Genomic DNA, 22,424 nt, shown 5'->3' with positions numbered 1-22,424 from the left:
ACTATTCCCAAGTCATATAAAATATTAGCTCAAAATAAACTAATTGTTCACAATATACCTATCACTACTCTGCACATCATTACACAGACACCAAAAACATTCCATTGATGTACATGTACATTGATCTAAAGCAGAGTGAAATTGACAGTCAGAGTGTGTAGACTGAAGAAGTGTGTACAGTCAACGGACAGTTTCAGTTTGAGATAAAACAGCGTATTATTTTGGCTTCAGTAGTTTGATTTAAATCTTGTCAATAGCGTTCCCTACTCTCCCCCCTTGTATTATTTATGCTCGGAGGCTGCATTGGACCAGCACTGCCGTATTTTCTGCCTGTAAGTGTTTGTAGTAACCTACTCATTGAACCAGTAAATTGATCTGACAGATGCTGATGCTCTTATATTGTACGCCTTTAAGCAAAGTTTTGGCAGATAGCATCAGATTAGGCTCATGCCCTGGACTGCCAATAAGCAGAGTCTGCAGTCTAACCATCTCTCAAGAGTCTGTCTGAGTGCTACCCATGGAGGCGTCATAAATCATGTGATTGATTTGTTCTTTTTGACTAGCATAGCACCTTTACTTATGTCCAATAGCATCCACTCAATGATCAGTGCAACATAAGCCTACATCTTGTTACATCGTATTTGTCAAGTGCATTTAAAACAAGTGCTCATATGTAAATCGGATTAACATAGAAGTGCACAATGAGATAGGGACTAGTTTACTGGAGTTATTCCAGATGTACCCAAGCAGAACTTTTACTGTGAACTTATGTTTTAAGTTGTGTGATCCAAATGGGTTTTGCCTCTATGTACTGACATAGAGGGACATTTAATAATGTTTAGGCTATTTATTACTAATGTGAGCAGGAAGAACTCTGAGTCCAGCCAAGGGTGAGATTATCCCAAAATGCTCATCCATAATCCGGTAATGCTTCCAAATTCAGAACATCCTGCTGAGAAACTGATGTTGAAATGATCATAGTGCCCATACATACAAACACACACACACACACGCACACGCACGCGCACACGCACACGCACACGCACACACACACACACACACACACACACACACACACACACACACACACTGGCCCACATACATACATATTTATTGTGTAACATTTAATTGTATTTATTGCTTTTTAATTGCATATATTCTCTTGTCCAGTGGTTCTCAAAGTTTTCAGGCAAAGATTTTGATTAATACCATTTTATGACTGCTGATGTTGTATAGTATGTATATAGTATTATATAGGGCTGGATGATTAATCGAAAAGTAATCGAAACCGAAATTCAGAGCCTATAACCGACATAATTTTACCAAGGCGATTATTTTGATTTTTTAATCCTATTAATATTTCCGCCCACTGTGTGTTAATGTACTTTCGCCTTAAAACATTACCGCGTGTGTAGTTAAAACATTACCGCTTGTGTAGTCACGTGACTCCGCCCCGCCCAGTCTGCGACATTGAAGCAACACGGAGGAGAACTCAAACATAGAGTCAACTCAGCAACAGCCGGAGCCGCTTGTACCAAAGAAACACGCAGTGTCCGTTGTTTGGGCACATTTTGGCTTAAATTAAGACGACACTGAACAAACTCAAGTCAAATGCAAAAACACTGCAGAAAAACTGTTATAGCGACCAAAGGTAATACCACCAATCTGTTTCAACACTTGGAGCACAATCACATTACCGCATATGAACAGTGCAAACAGTGCATTTTATTCAATTGTTTGAAATATTTAATAAATAAGCATTAATAGCTATCTGTGTGTTTCCTTATTTTAGAATCACAAAGATAGGATTATGCACTCTTTCATTTGAAAAAATAACCGTAAACATATTTACAGTGTAAGCCTTGCCATTGACATATGAGAAAGAAAAAAAATTAAATAATCGTTCAATAATCGTAATCGAGGTAACTTGTTCGATTAATTGCGATTCTGATTTTAGCCAAAATCGTCCAGCCCTAGTATTATAGATGCATAACTTTTACTGTTACAGTTTTTTTCGATTGCTAAACGACAGTGGGCACAACTGGAGTCACGTGTGCAAAACTCTAACTACAGTCTGCACTGCAGCAGTTCATGTGGACCAAACTCTAGTTCGTTTTTCATTGCTTGAACACAGTTTTCAAAACTCTACACACTTATCCCATGACTTTAACCACAACCTGCACAACACTGTGGATTTACAGCACTTTGTTCAAATGCTAACACACTGCTGTCAAAACTGTGAACCACACATTCAAAACAGAATAGATTTCAGCCTTGTGCCTTTCAAACACTGCTGATTGTGGCCTGATGCTAGAGAGAGGCAGGATTAGCCCCTCAATTTTTTGTTTGAATTACAGTATGTACTTTTAGTTTCTACCTTTTTTTTCTCATTACTGTAATTCCGTAAATTACTACAGACTATTGAAGCAAACTGCTAATTTTCATTTACCTTAAAGAATTGTTATGTTCTAAAAATGTACAGTTTTTCTCGATTGTTTACACACATTTTCTGGTACTTGAGACACAATGACCAAAACATGTAACTCATTCACCAACCCCCTGAACCAATTCTGCTAAACTACAAGCACAATTCCTGCATTACACTCAAATTGCAGTTCTAAAACACACTTTTTTCAAAACACTACACACAATTCTCTGCTTTTGGCACAATTTTCATGCAGAAAATCTCTTGTTTTCACAAGGAACACACTGCCATTCAAATATGCACACTGACTCATCACATGGGCAAACACCCATCACACAGTTTTACAATTAGCAATCAGAGCTTTAGCATAAAAGGGCAACAGGTGAGCTCTTCAATGGTGCAATGGATGCCAACATTGGATTTTTTTTTTTTTTTACTGTAACTGTATACAGTAAATTCTTCTGTTGTTTTGTATGTAGACCACTGTTTGTACAACTTTGTGTTGGTTGGGATGTACACTGTGTACATTGTTTTTGTGGGAAAAATAAAATATATTTGTTACCATGTATTTGTGTGTTCTGAGTATAAAAACAATATTCTCAAATATTTTACAACACACTTATGTATGTACTGTCTGTAGTAAGTGTAACACTGAACAAAAAAAGGCCTAAGTCATTATGATGAATGGAGAAGAAGTGTTTTCCATTCATCATAGTGTTTTCCATTGAGCACATCAGTGTTCAACTGGTTCTTATACAGTTTTTTCCAAATGCTTACACACAAAATCTTTTCATGTCACATGATTTTTGAAACCTCTCACTCAAAGTGCAAAACTACATACCAAATCTCCAAAACCATAAGCTATTTCTCAGCCTTTGACTCAGTTTTCAATTGCATTAAACACTTTTTTCAAAACACTACACACAATTCTCTACCTAAAACACAAAAATCTATCAGGAAGTGACTTGCTTTCCTTTTCCAAACACAACCAATTAAAATGCTACACTTATTCACCAGGTCACACAGACACACTCCTCATCACTGCTTTACTGTAGTATAGGCCTAAATAGGTCAAAGGTCAGATGATTTCTACATTGATTTCTGTTTCTACATTGCACTGGTGTTTACAGTGTACTTGTTACATCAGATTACTTTCACTGTAGAACATTGTGTTGAAATGTAGATATAAACCTATGAAAGACCAAAGAGCTTTAGATTTAGAACAACAGTGTTTACATGGTATATCCAAAAATGTACTATTATGAAAGAAGTGTTTGCCATTTGATGCAAATGCTTCATTCTGACTTGTGTTTATGGCATTTTGAATGCAGTGTTACATTTTGAAGGAGATGTGAGGCATTTTGCATTTTGTGTGTGCAGTTTTGAGAATTGTGTGTAGAGTTTTGAAAAAAGGAGACTTAGTTTTGAAAACGTGTGCAAGCAATTGGTAAAAACTGTAAATGTCTATTCATATGATGGTTTGTGTGTGTCATTTGAAAACAAAATACCATTTTGAGAAGAAATAACATTGTTTTGAATGTATAGTTTCATTTTGCAGGAGAATTGAGGGGTTTTGCCCATTGTGTGTGTTTTTTTTTGGATTTGTGTGTAGAGTTCTGAGAATATGAGGCATGCTTTCAGAAAATGTGTGTAAACAATCGAGAAAAACTGTAAATAAATCATGTGAAAGAATGTCACTCTTTTCTTTGAAGAAAATATTACTTTGTATGAAGTCACTGAAATTGTTCAAACTGTAAAGATGAAAAGTTAGTATTTTCTGTATTGGTGTTTGATGCTAGTGTTTTCCCTCTCAGTGTGTTCTGAGTGACAGTGTGTGTTATCTCAGTGAGGGTTGTGTATAGTGTTTGGCTGCACTGAGCCTGTTTTGAGCCGTGTGTTAAGAGTTGTGTTGCTCTGAATGAGTTTTGCAGGTGATGTGAACTGTTTAGCTCAGGTGACTGTTGGTAGTGCAGACTGTAGTTAGAGTTTTGCACAAGTAGCTCCAGTTGTGCTCACTGTTGTTTAGCAATCGAAAAAAACTGTAACACTTTTTATTATTCAAAATAAAACATGAAAATAAATTTTTATTATTATTATGTACATGTATAATTATATATATATATATATATCGTATATATACATTTCAAAAGCTTGTGGTCAGTTATTTTTTTTAAAGGGGTCATAGACTGATAATTCAAATGTTCCTTGACAGTTAAGAGTTCGTTATACTATAAAAATACCCTGTAAGTTTCAAAACTCAAAACTTTCTTGTTATTCCTAAAACTGCTTTCATTGAAACCAAGGCCAGCAAACGACAGGATCTAAAAAGTGGAGACTTCACACTTCAACTTTGGCCCCGCCCACTGGTGCGCTAGTGAACAGTAGCCGCGTTTCCATTACCCTTCAAATTGCGCAAACTGAAATTGCGAATTGAAAATATACGCCCAATGGAAACACGTCAATTTCGCAAAAACTCCCATTTAACGCAAAAAAAGTTTCTACGCTCGCATGAGGTGGTTTTTCAGCTTTTTCGAATTTCGGCAATTCGAAAAAGAAATATTTCGCAAAATTGCAATGGAAACAGTTTTTGCGCATTTACAGTCACCTGACGTAGATGACGCGGTGTGTTTGGACAGAATACGAGACCGAGTTCTTTATTAAATTCATATAAGACAAAATAATTACAGGAATAATGGATTCTAAACCTCAAATAAATGCCACAATCAAGACCTCGAAGCAGATATGAGGGAGAAACACCCAGAAACACCTCATATGTGCCGCTCACAGGTAATAAGGGTCGTTCCTTACCATTAATGCTTGGGAAACACACATACATTTCCGTCAATTAATAATAATGGCTAGTGCACTGGCTGGATATACATAATCCTACCAATGTCCGTTGCCATGGTTTTTGGAATGATTTTACTTACCGCAAGAGGAAAAATGTTTGTTTAAGTCGCATAACATCGGTTAATGAAAACGGCGTCATTTCGCAATAGTTTTTTGTCGACATTTAGAAAAAATCGGAAAAGTTTTGCGCAAATCTGTAATGGAAATGCACCTAGTGACATGAGAACGAGAAAAGATCGATACAGGATCAATACCATTACCTTCCAAACGATCCTAATGCTAGGATAATGGTTTTTTTTCCTCCCAACAATGTGAATGTCTCAGCAGTGCATTATTTGTTTGTATTTGGTGTATTTCACTGTGGATTATTTGGTAAATTTGGGCGCAGGCTTTGCAAACAGACTTTTACATTGCCATCACAGGAATATTTCAAAATATATTGAAATAGAAATCAGAAAAAAAAGAATTGTAAAATGAAATTGTGTTTTTGATCAAATAAATGCCTTGAACATAATAACAAAAATAAGAAATCCTTTGAGAACCACAGCTGTATTTTACCTAGGTTTATATTGTGCTGGTGAATACTATTTGCCATGTGTAAATATGTGCAGTGGATCACCTTTGGCAAATTGCAACAGTAGTGTGCATTTCTGTAAAACAGAATGCTGACTTAGTCATTCAATGCAAGACAGTCAGTTTACTTAGGCTGTCTCTCTTTATTTGACAATTTTCAGGCATGGAGTATAAAGAATGGAAACAGATCAGAGCTGCTTTCCATTTAAAATCAGGTCCTCAGTTCGGCTGGGTGTTATTATGGACTAGATAATATCTTGTTTGATTGTAACATCACCAATTCTATCTGTTTAAAGTTAATACATCCTGTGCGGCACAAAACGATTTCCAGACTGCAATTTAAACCAGAAAATGACAAACACTACACTCTCAGAAAAAAAGTACAAAAGCTGTCACTGTGGCGGTACCTTTTCAAAAGGTACACTTTTGTACCTAAAGAGTACATAGTAGTACATACCTTTGAGGGACTAATATGTACTCTTTAGGTACAAAAGTGTACCTTTTGAAAAGGTACCACCACAGCGACAGCTTTTGTACCTTTTTAATAGGTATTTCATCGCCTTGTTTAACCACCCTGAAGTCTCACAAGCTTCCATTTTGTTTTGTTCCCAATTTCAGTCTGGCCCTGATGCAAATACAGCCCTTCTGTCTGAACAGTTTGTGTGTGGAACCATCAGTTAACTGCTGTAGGCAGCTGAGTTGATGACAACATGGTGCACTAGAATTGAAGAAATAACTGGAGGATAAACGCTGAGAATGACATCTGCCTTCACTGAAGTAACTGACATTGATTCTGCTTTCATATCTGTTTACACTGAGCTAAAAGCTATATTAAAGAAATTGTTCACCCAAAAAAATAAATTGTGCCATCATTTACTTATCATTTATCTTCTTTAAGGAAAAGCATAAAGAAGATATTTTGAAGCATGTTTCTGAAACTGTTTTTCTCTATGCAAATTGGTGCCTAAAACAACACTGAACTCCATTGACTTTTATTATATGGACAGTTGAAAGGTTCTTTAAAATGCAAGATGTATCGGCCACCGATATTTATCTGCTGATTTCTGGTCAATTTAAAAACCATCTGCATATCGGCTATTGAATAAAAAAGGCCGATACCAATGGTTTTGAGCAATTAACAGCTTGAAGTCACTGCATTGTATAATGTCTGTTGCGTAATCCAATGTTTTTCTCTGGGTAAAATAATTAAATACTTGCCAAAACAAAACGAAACCTGTACAAAATATAGCAGGGCTCGACAATACAGACTGCCCGGTGCTAGCGTGAATGATGCTCGGGACAATTGACGGAACTGTCACTGCCCCGATCGGGCCATTGGTGCATCGTCATGAAAGTTTGTCCTTTGGTCTTGTTTTTAAGCCTGGCCAATTTAAACATTCAAACGCAAGAAGATGTGGAAGAGAACTCAATTCACACACAATTATATAAAATTGCCCATCTTGGCGAGAAACAGTTGGTTTTGGCTTAAGTGAATGTAAACAGTTGAGAAATCAAACGCATGTGTGTATCAGTATACTGGATCCGTACAGCTCTTAAAGTGGCAGCAGCCTAATATTCCTGTTTCGCTGCTGTCTGTGTTTTAATGTTAATCGAACAACAAAAGAAAATCGCTCTCTGTTCTAGACTAAATAACTCTAAAATGTAACTTTACTAAGGATTAATATATATTTAATAATCCGGAACTAAAGATACAGCTGGTGATAATTAACCACAGAAACAAATACATAATCAAAAACCGAAACTAAACAGAGCAGGGAAATGGGAGCTATGGGAACCAATAAATAAGAGTCCATAACGTGACACAATGAATATGATTTGATGATGCAGCAATAAACTAGCTAGTATACCTTAATGTCAATCTATATTTTGTGGGACTGATTTTTTTCTTTTTAAGTAAAAAATCTAGATTGATAGATTCCTCAAAAATACCAAATACCATGTACAGTTGAATGTTAAACTGCTAAAACTATTTTTCTTATCCCAAAACATTTGATTTCATTTGTGTTTAACAATTGGCAGATATAAATAATGTGTGGTCCCATTGTCATTTATCCATAATTTACTGTACAATAAATTATAGTAAATATACAGTAAATATATTTGCCTTATTCACTTTTCTGACTGATAGCAAATTTATCAGCCGATAGAGATATGACTACCAATATATCAGTGTTCTTTTTTTTCTTCTTTTTTTTGTGTAATGTGAGGAACCAAACTTTCTGATAGATGTAGGCTGTTTTGTAAATGCAATGCATGTAAACAGATTACAAGTGATCACGTAGCAAACTTGGGTCCCTAATTTGTAAATGTTAAGTGTCCCCATGGTAGTAGATATTGGAAAAAATAGCATAAATTCTCAATTAACAGGCTTGCACAGACCGTATAATAAGCACGGCTGTTGCAGGAGAGTCTGATGAGATGTTTTTGCTATGCTCACACACAGTGTATTCCCCGCAGCCTTTGTTGGTTTTTCTCTGTGGCTCCAGCTTCATTTGTTCTGCTGGGCCTGGCTGCCCCTCACACCTCCATCCGGCTCTCTTTCTGTTGGGATCGCAATGAATGGCTGTGAATTTTAAACGCTGGATTAGAATCCCTGAGAGAGAGTTGGGAAGTGGGGAGCTTTACAGGCAGCAGCGTGCTAATGTGTAATTTTCAAACATAAGCCCAACATATTTTTGCTATTGGTTGGTCCTTCAACCCCAGGATGTCGATCTGCTTAGCAAAACCAGAAGTATTTGTTGGACAAACTATGAGTGAAAACATGATCAGTTTAAAGATATTTGGAGGAAATCACTTATATTACACTGCCTGTGGCGTAAATTCACAGTCCTTAGATTAGCGCCAATCCTCGATAATATGAGGCCAGAGCGTTTGGTATTGAGGTTAAGCTTATGCATTCTAAATCCTCTCTAAATCCCCCTTACAAAACTGTAGCTCTGTTAATGACTGTAACCAGGGTTGTTTGGGTTGGGATGTCAAGAACTGTACCATAATCACACATGCATTAGTTATCTAGAGACAGACATAAATGTTTGTAAATTAGGTTTTAAGATTAAGATCCACAAGTTACATATAGGCCTACACACTTTCTACATGCTATTTGCTTGAATTGATGCTTTTGTGCAAAAGGGTTAGGGGCAGAAATGTTTTTAAAATATATTTTATTTAATGTTTTTGAAAGAAGTATTTTATGTTCACCAAGACAAAGCATGCTTAATTTTATATTTTCCAAATGTAGCATTCGGTAATAGTTATGTTTATGCAAGGAAAGTATTATTGCTTTAGGTTTGTGTTTAGTTTATTGACATTGTTTATCACGTCTGGTGTTTATGGCCATGTAAATAAATATAGCATGTGTTATACATAAAGATTAAAGCTGCCGTCGGCAAAATTTTTTTGATCATATTCAGTGTAATCGACACTATAATCCGACAGAACAACATAAATAAGGTGGTTTTAGAAAAAAACCCGAGCTTCTAACTCCACCTGGAGCGTGTTATTTGTTTTGCAAAAATCCAGCGCTCCCGCTTCATATGGTCCAATCAGCGCAGGGGGGTGTGAGATCTGACTGTCAATCACAGGTCGTGCACACGCCACAGATCCCCCTCACTCGCGCACGTTAATATCACATGCACACGCCACGCCTGAAGTTCGCCTGGAGATTGCATGAAGCGTGATGGCGGAGAGAAAATCTACTAACAAGCTCCCAATTCCTCGGTTATTGCTATTTATGGATAGATTAGCCAGGGCAGCCTACCTCCGAGTCCATGGTGTTGATAGATGCTGAAGAGACGGACGCGTTCACAGAAAATCAGGTACACACGCACAGTGACACACTGACGAGCACGACCTCGATGGGAGGGTAATGTAAATGTAAATGTAAATGTAGTGGGGAGGGGCATGAGAGTTGTAAACATTCAAAATTTTGGCTAATCGACCCAATCTGCCAGACTTGCCGACGGCAGCTTTAATCAGTATTTTGGCAAATGATGTGGGCATGTTCGAATGTACTTTTACAACAATTGTTTAGAACACGTAAAACTGCGCAGCGTTATCACAACAATGAATTCGACAAATACAGTAACATCTATGATAACCAATTTAGTATTAAACCTTACTTTTCTTGCTGTTAATTCATTTTAATGAAATAAAAGTGTGATGAGGTTAAAGAGTCAGGAAGAAGACGGGTCGGCGTGACTGGGACTCGTACTTTATTAAAATAAAACAAAACAAACAAAAGTCGCGCACAACGCGTGGCGACGGCACAAAACAGTTCAAAAATGAGAGCTCGGATCCACCGGTTTTCTTTCTCTGCATCCAATTTTCTCTCCAGTCTCTGATTCCAGCACGGTCTCTCCACGCCAATAATACTGCAAAAAGACACAGGTGTTTGTCATTTGCACTTGACCTACTTACGTCCCGCTCGTCTTGTTTCTATCTCTCCCGTTACAGACCGCGCTGAACCACGCCCCCCCTCGCCACAAAAAGCATGTCATTAAACGCAACATTTATAAAAATAGAACATCCATGAACATGATTTTTCGATTCCCGTCTGACTGATTTACATCCACGGTGGAGTTGAAAACAACAGTTCCCATCATTCTACGCTCCTTTACATCGTCATCAAGCTACGCCGTTGTTGTTGTTTGGAATGTGGCGCCCTCTAGCGGCAGAAAATGTTGCATATTGTACCTTAAAGCAGACAAGTAAAATTTAGATGTTATCGGTCACTTGAAATTTTTGATTTGGGAGGGTTAGACATTTTTTACAGTGATTGAATATAAAGTTCAAAAGAGTATTTATTTCAAATAGATTTTTTATTTTGTTATTTTTTGACATTGTGAATGTATTTACTGTTCAATATCAATTTAATGCATCTTAAAATGTAGATTCATTATTTGCATTAAAGCAGAAAACCTCATTATTTTAAGATCAATGACGTTCCAAGTGTGTATTATGGCCCTACAGTGGCATCTCACTGGAAATGCTTGACACACTAAGTAGGTGAACCAAAGCCTGACTTAATGATGGGATATGCCAGGATAAGTAGGGATCATTTCTGCGGTTTCTTTTAGTTTACACAAGAATAAGCAGGTAAAGTCATTAAAGAGGTCTCATTTGGGCACCAAGCTAAAGCTCGTCTTATTCCAGCACATATCATATTAGTTACAAACTTTGTCAACAAACTTTGTCAAGAACATAATGCGACTAGAAAAATGAGGCAACAATAGTGAGAAGTAAATAATGTCAGAAACAAAACATGCATCTATTTACATTTGAAAATGTACATCTTTCTGGGTTCACAATTTATACTCCTCACACATTTACACACCAAGGACAAGCAAATCTTAAGAAGAGATGATTCCTATACCTTGTTTGTGGCACTTACAATGACATTTATTCACAATATGGATACTGGGAGGTCCCATGAGTATACAAATATTTTCAAAGGATTGACGTGTTGTGTCTTGGTTTGCTTAACATAAGCAGGCCTTTCCAAGGTCCTTAACAAATCGCACTATGTGTTGAGAATAACAAAAGGAATATTTCTCATTATTTCTCAATATTTCCTACCTCACTCAGCATGCACCTGTAAGATGAAATGATTTAACCAACGTCTGATCTGAATACAAATAGCTATATGAATATGTTATAAGAAAGTCCATTGAAGAGCAGATGCACAATAGGAAATGGAGATACTAATAAAAGTCAGTATATTCAGCAATCATTGTTTGGCTTCTAACATGAAAAAAAAATATTAATCAAACTGGCCACAATAGGCAAAGAGAGGAGGCGGAAAGTCTAATTACCATTAAAAAGATAAGATTTTTCATTCCTCCCTTTCTGTGTTAAATGTAATTAACAGCATTGGCTTATCTAGGTAAAGAAAATGTCAGTGGCTGTATAGATATGACAAGTCCACTTTATGGTGGTGATAGAGAAAATGTCTTGAGTATTATACTTTAATATTTGCAATAAAAAAAAAGACATTATATATATATATATATATATATATAGGCTATATAGTTTATACATTTATACAACACTTATGTATGTATTCATTCATTCATTCATTCACGCATTTAGTTTTAGCATGTGGATGAATATGACGATGCTAATGTATTTGGTCTTGGCAGACTAGATCTGCTACGCTAGACTTGATGTTGTTGATTATCGCTGCTGCTGCAGAGCAAGTATGTACTTCCTACTACTTATAGATACACAGACATGATGATATGAGAATGTGAGATTTGCTGCTGCTTCATGAATAGAGATGCATAAATCCATTAGCAGATCTAGGCAGGTGGAGCTGGGGGAGGTGGAGGATTTCAGAGGAACTCTGATAGTGCGCTGCAGGACTAGCTTACAGCAAACACTGAACCAGACTCTTTAAATGTTGAGCAAGCAATCTCATTGGCTGTAGGATTAGCAGAGACCAATCAGCTTGTGCCATACGCTAATTATATGATTGCTTGCACAGGGCTCGCAAAATCGCTAGTTATTTTAAAGGGGTCATATAATGGTACATACACTTTTACAAGTTGATTGTACTGAAATGTGTGTTGGCAGTGCCTGTACACAACCATCATAAAATGCTAAAAATCCATCAAGTGTTTTTTTTTTAATCTTCAATATGTTTTCCCCCATCTCAAATCAAGCCGTTCGATTTTATGACGTCACAAATTCTACGCCCCTCCCATGATTGTTGATTGACAACAGCGTTTCAACACTGACCCGCCCTCGCTCATGAGCGAGCTGTCTGTCATCATAGTCCGCGCGTCATTGTTGATACTGGAGCACTGTCTATGAGCAGAATGGCGTCTAAGCCATTGTGTTCTGTTCTTGGGTGCAATAACGAACACAGCCGTAATTTTGATGTTTCTAAATCCGAACCGCTGAAGACACAGTGGCTGAGTTTGTTTTCGGAGGGAATATTCCCCACGATCAACAGCAATGCTTTCATGTTTGCGCGACTCATTTCACACACCAGACTGCTTTATAAAGGAGGGTCAGTAACGTTATAAAGCTGGCTTTGCTAAGAAGCTGCTCCTGAAAAAAGGATCGGTACCAACTATTCGTGTTCCTGCTGCACCTCCAGAATAACTGAAGAGAGTGTACCTTTTTATTAACCTTTATATTAATATTTATATTAATCTTTGCAGATCGCTTACACGCTTCACGGTGAATGCGGCTGTTTACACTCAGGGTACATTACAGCATGTTTTCTATGTACGACGTTCTCAGTATAATTCATAATCCCACGTTTATAATGAACAACGCGTTATGGTTATTGTGTTATTATTAAAAACGGTGTACGCACAGAACAGAGGGGCGGGGTGAGCAAAGCTCATTATCATTTAAAGACACATGCACTTAAACGGCGTGCTGTTTTCTTACAATACTAATTAGAATTTTTAATTAAAGTATATTACAAACTTTTAATTTAGACCCTAAAGAATCATATTAGCTTGTACAAAAATGGCATTATATGACCCCTTTAAGGAAAAATATGACCTCGCAAGTTTTTGATTATGCTGATTTATCTGCAGCGCAATTTCTCATGAATCTCCGTGCCTGTTTTAAGAGAAACACATGATCTAATAATATTGTTAGTGCGGAAAATTTTCACGTGAATAAATGCATAGATTTGCAAATTCTGTTTGAGTTCTTCAATGGTCTAGTGGTAGATCTTTTGCCAAGCGTGTCAGAGGTTAAATGTTCTAATCCGCACTCGTATAGTTATTTTTTTCTCATTAAATCCGAATATGTTCATCAGTGGTTGTATCTCAAGCAGGGACACGTTTGTGTGAATTTTGTTTTGTGATTTCACCGGAAGGAATAGAGTCTCCGCAATGGCGATAGAATGAAGAGCGCGTCCGAGTGAAGACTGTGCGCAAGCCACAAGAGAACATTGTATCCATGCAACTGATAGCAGCGGCAATGAGCGCTCAGCTTGATTTAAAAAAACAACAACACATTTTAGCGCTAGATCGTCTCAGCCTGCGCCATCTAGTTAGCATAAATGAACTAGATATTTCATTATTCACTTAAAATTTTTCTGATATTTGTGGGAATTTATTCTATGTAGGCCTGCTGATGTTAGTTAATGATGAAGTTATATTAAGTTGCTCTTATCAAGTCTGGCTTTAAGCTTTAGGTCTGAGCACTAGGAATCCTTCTCTGGTTCCCTGCATCCAGATTTGCACTTCCATTCTTCCAATAGATACACATCCTGTCCAAAGTTTCTGAACTATCCGCAGACCCTTAAGAAACTGCCAAAACTCAGCTCTGGAGCAGGACTAAGGGGAGTGATATTCTTTTCCTCAGCTGAACCTAAAAGTATGGCCCTATTTTATGCAGTGCCCCTACTGTCAGACAGACAAGATAGTGAGAGTATAACGATGTGTAAGGTGTCATTCAAGGTGTCCAGCTGGCAGTTTTGACTGCTGAAATGCTGTGAATGTGCATTTGTGTCCATACTGTATGCTTTAGTACAGTGTTCATATGCAGGATCCAGGTTAGAGGACATGTAAAACATGAACCATGTAGAATCCATGTATGAATACACATCCACTATCATAAAAAAAATAAAAAAGATGAAGAATGAGTAACTAAGAACTTACATTTCTTACATGGAACATGAATCAGTCTGTGTCAGATTCTGAATCGGAGATATCAACTGAAGTGCGCAGCTCCGTTGCTTTAAAGTATGACAACGTTAAAAGTGTTAATTTTCTGATGGAATAATTCACATATTGAACAATGAGTAACTAAGAACTTACATTTGTTTGGTTAGTGTAACTTTGCTGATATTTTATTCATTTTAACTCCATTCAGTTAATTTTTAAAGAACAGACTACAGACATAACATGAGCTTTTTTCAGTTTTCATTTTCTCTTTGTTCTATTTAAAGTTACAGTTGTTGGCACTTTCCACAAATAAGGAAGTTTGATGTTTTTTTAAAAAGTAATTACGCTATGTAATGGATGCTATGTCCAGTCTTCTCATTTTGAGAAGTCTGGTGTTCTGTCACGGACACGGTTTAGTCCAAAAAGGGAAGACGATGATGAATAAAAATCAGACAAAGTCTATTTAAACGATTAAAATATAATCCAAGTAGCGTAACAGTGTGTAAAACACAAGCAACACCAGATAAAAAAAATAAATGAGGGACAAATGATAAACTCCTGTGATAATTAATGAATGACAACTTAAAAGGTGGCGGGAACCTAGACAAAGGAAAACAGGAGACCAATGAAAACAAACTAAGTTCATGATAATGAACATAATTTCAAAATACTGAATGCCTGTGACAGTTGTGTCTTTTCTTTAAAAAAAAAAAAGAGAAAAGAATAAGAATAACTCAAATGTGCCAATCTCATATAAAATGAATAGAAAATGAAATTTGCTCATTTAGTTTGACCTCCTGAGGTTTATTATTACATTTTCTGAAGGTTGAGTACTTCTTTTCACTGACCATTTGTTGAGAATTTCAGACACTTTTTTTTGTGTAACATTCCAGTATTTAGCCAGCCATGACCCTAACAGTCATTTATAACTGTATTTCTGTACTCCTTGTGTGCTCTTGTTAGCATGTAGGCCTCACTACTAACAATTTTGTATCTATCATCATCAACAAACCTCTGAGCTGTTGGTAAGGGTTGAAATGACCTCTGGGGTTTCTGGTGAAGATGTTGTCTGTCAGTTGGCTTACCTCTTCAATTTCGACACCATCTAAACAACTTTTTATTCTTGTAATTTCAACCCTCTGGCAATATCCTCAAATATTTTCTGTTGTGGGTGTGTTTAGAACGCAACATGTTTTTTTTCTACTGTAGATTTTTACAATAATAAAAATAAATAGTATATGTTCTCCTGGAAACAGTCCACCTCTTGTATCAGTGTGTTTAATACTTTATTGTATCACTTGATGGCACAGTGGTATTTTAATTAAGCATGCACATTAATAATACATATCCGGCCAGCTAAGGGGCAGATTTGATATCATTTCAAACCACTCTTCAAGACCATTTGAAACAAATACTTTCGACAACAAACCAGGTTGCAGGATGCTTGTTATTCAGCAGGACTGAAGCACATTGTTACAGGAACTGGGCAAAACAGAAACCAATCGTAACAATCTAACAGACTCCATTTATATGCCCAGTTTTGCTGCAAATTTGATACGACTATAAACCCCTAAATTGAGTGTTTGCTTTAAAATTAGAAGGTATTATCATACTAATGAAGTATGAATATCATTTAACAGTGAAAACGAACATATTTTGTGTTGTTTAGGAGAGATTAAGGCGGAAGTGGGTTTTGCTAGTGGAACAAATTACCTACAGATCAAGCCAAATTTGACTCCAGGCCTTTTCGGAGATAGTCAGAAATGAATAATTTATGTGGAAGGACAGAAACCTGCTCATTGCTGTGCTCAGTCAAAATGAGAAGGGAAAAAACACAACCACTAGATGATTCAAGGTGGCACAAAATTGGGTTTTTAATTAAACGCTTGATTACCTCCTATTAATTGGACTTCAGTTAAAATAAATGCCTGGGACTAATGTTTTAACCTCCCCGAAAGTGGGGTTCCTTCGCAAATGATCTAGAATAAAACCACTTCATTCTTATGCATGCATTATCTCTACTTAACCTTTATGTCACAGTGGAAAATGGTTTTGTTTATAAAAAGAGAAGCAGTTGATCAGTAAGCTGATATGAACATAACATATTCAAACTCTATAAAACATCAAATAATGTTCAAATATCAGAGTAATTCCAGTTAGATTGCTAGATATATCTGAAAATAGATTGAGCTCTTGTCTGATCTACGTTAAATGTCACTGGTATACGGCTCTGTCTTAAGTCATACTGTTTGTTTGCTAAAGAGCAATGGAATTGTTTGAAACAGGAAGTTGAAGCGGAACAAATTGTAGAAGGGATTGTATCATTTTCATCAAAATAGCTAATGGAGCGCAACAATGGACGCCCACTAAGCTGTTTTGTGGGTATTTCATTTTTAACCATTAAGATTTCTAAATATTCTTCTTTAAAAGAGTTTAAAATATGATCCAAACAAATTAGCTCTGATGTAAATCACAACATAACAAACAAAAAAGTATTTTTTTGTTTGTTACACACAAATATGTCACAACGTGTGGGGAAAATCATGGCCTTGAACTAAATTAAAATGAAGAAACAAATCAATTCCACAATATGTCATGTAAGGGGCTTCATTCAAAAAGACAGAGGTACAACTCTGTGTAGCCTACTTAACATTTAATGAAGGAATGAACTGCAGCCTCACTAAGCATTGTGAATAAAATCAGTAATGTAAAATATTACATATTTTGCAATACATTTTTAAAATATATACAGATACATTTGGAGAGTGCAAGGAAACTGACTTGATTACATCATTCGCAGTGATTAATGGGAACTGGGCGGTCAATTCGGTCATTCCAATTCTCTGATTGTGGGACAATTATGTCTCCCCTCCAGCAACCTGTCACTCACATGAGATCGCAGCAATAGCCAACAACGATCCAATCCATTCCCAATGGACAAAATCCTGCCTTTAATTTTTTTTCCTTATCCGAGAAGCTGTTTCATCAGATATATGCGACACAATAGGGAATAAAATATGATCGCAATTTCTGTTTCATGCCAAAAGGTTTATAAGTTAAAAAATTATATGGAAAAAATGTATATGAATTTTTACTTCTTGAACCAAATTGTTGTGCCTTTTTTTTTTTTACATTTAAAGCAACATACCGTCATTTGCTATGGTAGTTGTTATAGAAGGTATCAGGGGCAAGGAACAACTTTTTGAGAGCGTATATTATCCTAAAAGAAAATATAATCAACTAACACTAGTACTAACACTAGTAAACTAGCATTTACAGTACATTTGTCTTGGCTAACAGACATGGACTAAAATCCAGAAATCTCCCATTTTAATTTCATTGGATCTTTACAGTATAATAACAGGCACCTCATAGTTGAATTCCTCTAGGTAACTTTATAAGTTGAATATAGCACAAACATACACACCACCAATCACCATTCACATCAACTGCTGCATATAAGATCAGTCTGAGATGTTTCTATGTGCGAGTATCTGATACAAAAACTGACTGTTTCCACTGAGACAGAGCTGACTTTGTGTGTGAATGTTTGTGTTTGTGCGAAACAAAAAAAATGACTGGTTCCACTGAGACAGTACTGGCGGTTTATTGAGTTGATGATTTATGTGTTTGCTGCTGCCCTTTCCACATCCTGCACTAAGAATGCAAAGCACAGGTAGGTTGCAGCTTTTTAGGGAGCACTCGCAATGTATTTGTGTGTTTCTCTCTCTCTCTCTCTCTCTCTCTCTCTCTCTCTCTCTCTCTCTCTCTCTCTCTCTCTCTCTCTCTCTCTGTGTGTGTGTGTGTGTGTGTGTGTGTGTGTGTGTGTGTGCATACCCTCTGCTGAAATTCTGATGCAACATTGTGCCTCGGGCAGTCAGGACTATGTTCTCAAATCTAGGCAGTTCATCACCGGCACCTTGGTAGACATCTTACCAGAGAACTGCTTTGACACTCTGTGCAGGGGCCAGTGTGGCCTCATATGTCCATTAGCATAAGTGTATTTATACAGCATGTATGCCATGCTATGAATGGTTTTCTGTGTCATTGCTCATGGACAGTAGATGCATGTCCTGGCTATGTACAGATCCTCCTTGTGTATTTCTGTCTAGTTTCTATAAAACAATTCCCATAGTACATATTTTAAGATTTACGTAATTTGCATCTGTTGTTCTCAACAGAAGAATTGGAAGCAAACAAAGCCTTACCCTTGTTATATATATATATATATATATATATATATATATATATATATATATATATATATATATATATATATATATATATATATTTTTTTTTTTATGTGGGTATTGTTGACATTAAATACTTTTGGTAAGTGGACGTGGTGTCAGATGGTATACACCTAAAACTATTCTTCTGTAATTAGTAGCCTATACAATTAATTGATAGGCGATATGGAATATTTGTGACCAGTTACAGCATCTAAATTATGCACTTATGAAGAACTTATGAAGAAAGTGCAATGCACAATATGACGGAATAATTCCTGCCTTCAAAAAGAAAGAGCCAATCGCCAATTGGTCAAAAGCCATTGCTTCACAGCAGCTGCCTTCAGAAGCTCTGTTTGCTATAGATAGAAGGACTGCACATTGGCTGGTCCAACCTGAAAAATGAATTTTTTTTTGTCATGTTTTGAGCATTTAGAAACAAAATTTATGAGACCTCTGTTGTCAGTTTTCATTGGTGATTTCAAATATGAAATGTAATCGTAAGCTTGGTGAACAGCTTTGGGGAATTTAATGTTTCCCCTTTCAAAGAGATAGGAGCTGCGCTTACATGACTGAAAGAGCTGCCCGAGAGGCGCTTCAAATATGTACTACTGTTTGAAAGTTTGGGGTCAGTACGATTTTTTGGTTACACTTTATTTTGATGGTCCCTTTAACACATTCTGTTGACTATAAGTAACGTTGCACCTACATGTCTACTAACTCTCATTAGAGTGAAACATTTTTGGAAAGAAATTAGTACTTTTATTCAGCAAGGATGCAATAAATTAATCAATCAGATTTTTATAAAAAGTTTCCATTAAAAAAAATGCTGTTCTTTCTATTCATGAAATAATCCCGGGGGGAAACTGTATCACACTGTTTCCACAAAAATATTAAGCAGCACAGCTGTCTAATACTCTCATTTAGTGTTAGTAGAGTATTAGTAGACTGGTTGGGTTAGAATAAGTTGACATGTAGTTGCAAAGTTACTTATAGTGAACAGAATTTTCTAAGGAACCATCAAAATAAAGTGTTAACCCCGATAATAATTAGAAATGTTTGAGCGCCAAATCAGCATGTGACTGAAGACTGGAGGAATGATGCTGAAAATTCAGCTTTGCCATCACAGGAATAAATTACATTTTATAATATATTAAAATAGAAAACAGTTATTTTAATCTGTAATAATATTTTGCAATACTACTGTTTGACTGTGATTTTGCAAAAATATGCAGTCTTGGTAAGCACAAGACAACTTCTGCCCCCTTTTATCCAGGCCAGCCCGCACCACCCCCTCTGCCCCCGGGCTATCAGATGTTCTCCACAAACACCGTTCTAAACTCAGGCTGCAGAGAGGAATTGGTGCAAATCGAAAGATCTCACTGACCTTGGTTTGTATCAGTCCCTCCTCTCTTCCTTCTCTGCTAATATCTCTACTGCTAAAATGGCATACAGTATCACAACAAAATGAACAATTCTTGCAGACTCTTGCACATTTTTCAAAACATTCTCCTCTCTTCTTAAAACAACACCTCCCCCTCCTTCATCAACCCTAACAGCTGACGACTTTGCCACATTCTTCATAAATAAAACAACAATCACCAGCGGTTAATTTTCCACACCACAAACTGACACACACATATTAACAGCTAACACACACATTATCCCCTCCTTCTCTCTGCTCTCAGTGTCGGAAGTCTCCAAACTCATCCTTTCCGAACCACCTTACTACCTGTCCGCTTGATCCTACCCCCACTCATCTCCTTCAAGCCATTTTTTTTCACGCTCACTCACATCATCAACACCTCTCACCTCTCATCACACTGTTACCTTTCCCACAGCATTTAAGCAGGCTCGGATAACCCCACTGCTTGAGAAACCCACTCTAAATCCAGCACTTCTAGGCATTCATTGCTAAAACACTTGAACGAGTTGTGTTCAAACAAGTCTCTACCTTTCTTACACAGAACAACCTCCCGGAAAACAACCAGTCTGGTTTCAAAAGCGGGCACTCAACTGCAACTTTCCTGCTCTCAGTTATTGAAGCTCTGAGACTGCCCTGCTCTCAGTTATTGAAGCTCTGAGACTGGCAAGAGCAGCTTCCAAATCCTCAGTACTCACCTTGCTGGATCTGCCTGCTGCTTTTGACATAGTTAACCACCAGATCCTCCTGTCTTGTATAAGTCACAACATCTAGCTACTGGGGTGCCTCAGGGCTCAATGCTTGGACCACTTCTCCATCTACATGTCACCACTAGGATCTGTCATTCAGAAATATGTTTTTTCCTATCACTGATGACAAACTGCTCTACCTCTCATTCCAGCCTGATGATCCGGCAGTTGCTGCTTGCATCTCGGCCTGCCTAACAGACATTTCTTGCTGGATGAGGACCACCACCTTCAACTCAACCTTGCAAAGACAGAACTGCTTGTGCTCTCAGCCACCCCAGCACTTCATCACAACTTCTCCATTCAGCTTGGTTCGTCAACCATAACTCCATGCAGGACAGCCAGGAACCTTGGAGTTGTGATTGATGATCAGTTAAACTTCACAGACCACATTGCTAGAACTGCCCGGTCCTGCTGACTTGCCTTACACAACATTAGGGGGATCAGGCCCTTCCTATCGGAGAATGTTAGACAACTACTTGTCCAAGCTCTTGTTCTATGCAGACTGGACTATTGTAAAGCTCTCTTTGCGGGCCTTGCACTGTCAAACCTCTGCAAATAATCCAGAATACTGCAGCAAGAGTGGTCTTTAATGAGCCGAAGAACACGCATGTCCACACCTCTCCTCATAAAATTGCACTGGTTGCCAATAACCGCTCACATCAAATTCAAGGCACTGATATTTACCTACAGAACCACTGGATCTGCACCCCTATACCTAAACTCACTTCTATGTGCCCTCCAGAAGCTTGCGTTCTGCAAGTCAACGGCTTACTATTCATATACACTATTAAAAAACAAAACAAAACTAACAAATCTTGCTTCGTGTACTGTGCTAGATTAACTGGGACTAGTTACAGCACTTGCATATTGTTGTCCTATTGTTGGTTTGATTGCTTCTATCACTCTCCTCATTTGTAAGTCGCTTTGGATAATATTATGATATTTCTGACCACAAACTTTGCAAAGATTTGTATACATTTTAAATTAATAATCTAGATATTGATTTAAAAAAAATCCTTGGTCATGATATGCATCCTCCATGTGCATATCAATTTTAAAATGATCTTCTTTCTAATATATATATTATAAGATCATCCAACCTTGTCCTTATATTCTACTTATATTCTGAAAAATAGAAAAATTTAATGGAAAAAATAGAGAATTATCAAGAAATGCACCCCAATTTAGATAAGATATTACACTCTTCACAGTAATTATAGTCATGAGGTCTGTGGGCTTTTTTTGCTATGTGCTACCATTGTATTCTATAGATGGAATCCACAAAGATACAGAGAAAGAATTAGAACAGCAATAAGTTCAGGATATCTTATCTTAAACTTTTTTTTATTCAATATTTACGTTATATTGCTCTTCTATGTTGTTAGGTCATTCCTAGTTGAATTACAACACAAAATGTGCAGAAATGAAAAGATTTGTGGCGGAACAGTCCATACAGAGGGAACATTGATGCTGATGCACTACTGTAAGTTAGTCAATCCCTTTCAGAAAAATTAATTCACATAT

At 37.0% G+C, this 22,424-nt stretch overlaps 1 protein-coding gene across 1 annotated transcript in view; it reads left to right on the top strand.

Moving 5' to 3' along the window:
- The window catches only part of LOC309512111 (uncharacterized protein), a 79,523-nt gene extending 57,429 nt beyond the window's left edge, over positions 1 to 22,094 (top strand). Inside the window, exons 4-5 of the mRNA XM_082187537.1 lie at positions 20,005 to 20,119; positions 21,053 to 22,094. Of these exons, the coding sequence (XP_082043663.1) occupies positions 20,005 to 20,119; positions 21,053 to 21,223 (286 nt within the window). The 3' untranslated portion in view covers positions 21,224 to 22,094. The remainder of the gene's footprint in view (positions 1 to 20,004; positions 20,120 to 21,052) is intronic.
- The last annotated feature ends 330 nt before the right edge of the window (positions 22,095 to 22,424 follow it).

This window comes from Leuciscus leuciscus (assembly GCF_965113295.1).
Source record: "Leuciscus leuciscus genome assembly, chromosome: 13".
NCBI lineage: Eukaryota > Metazoa > Chordata > Actinopteri > Cypriniformes > Leuciscidae > Leuciscus > Leuciscus leuciscus.
The sequence above is the reverse complement of the archived record's forward strand: the minus strand, read 5'-3'. Positions and strand labels throughout refer to the sequence as shown.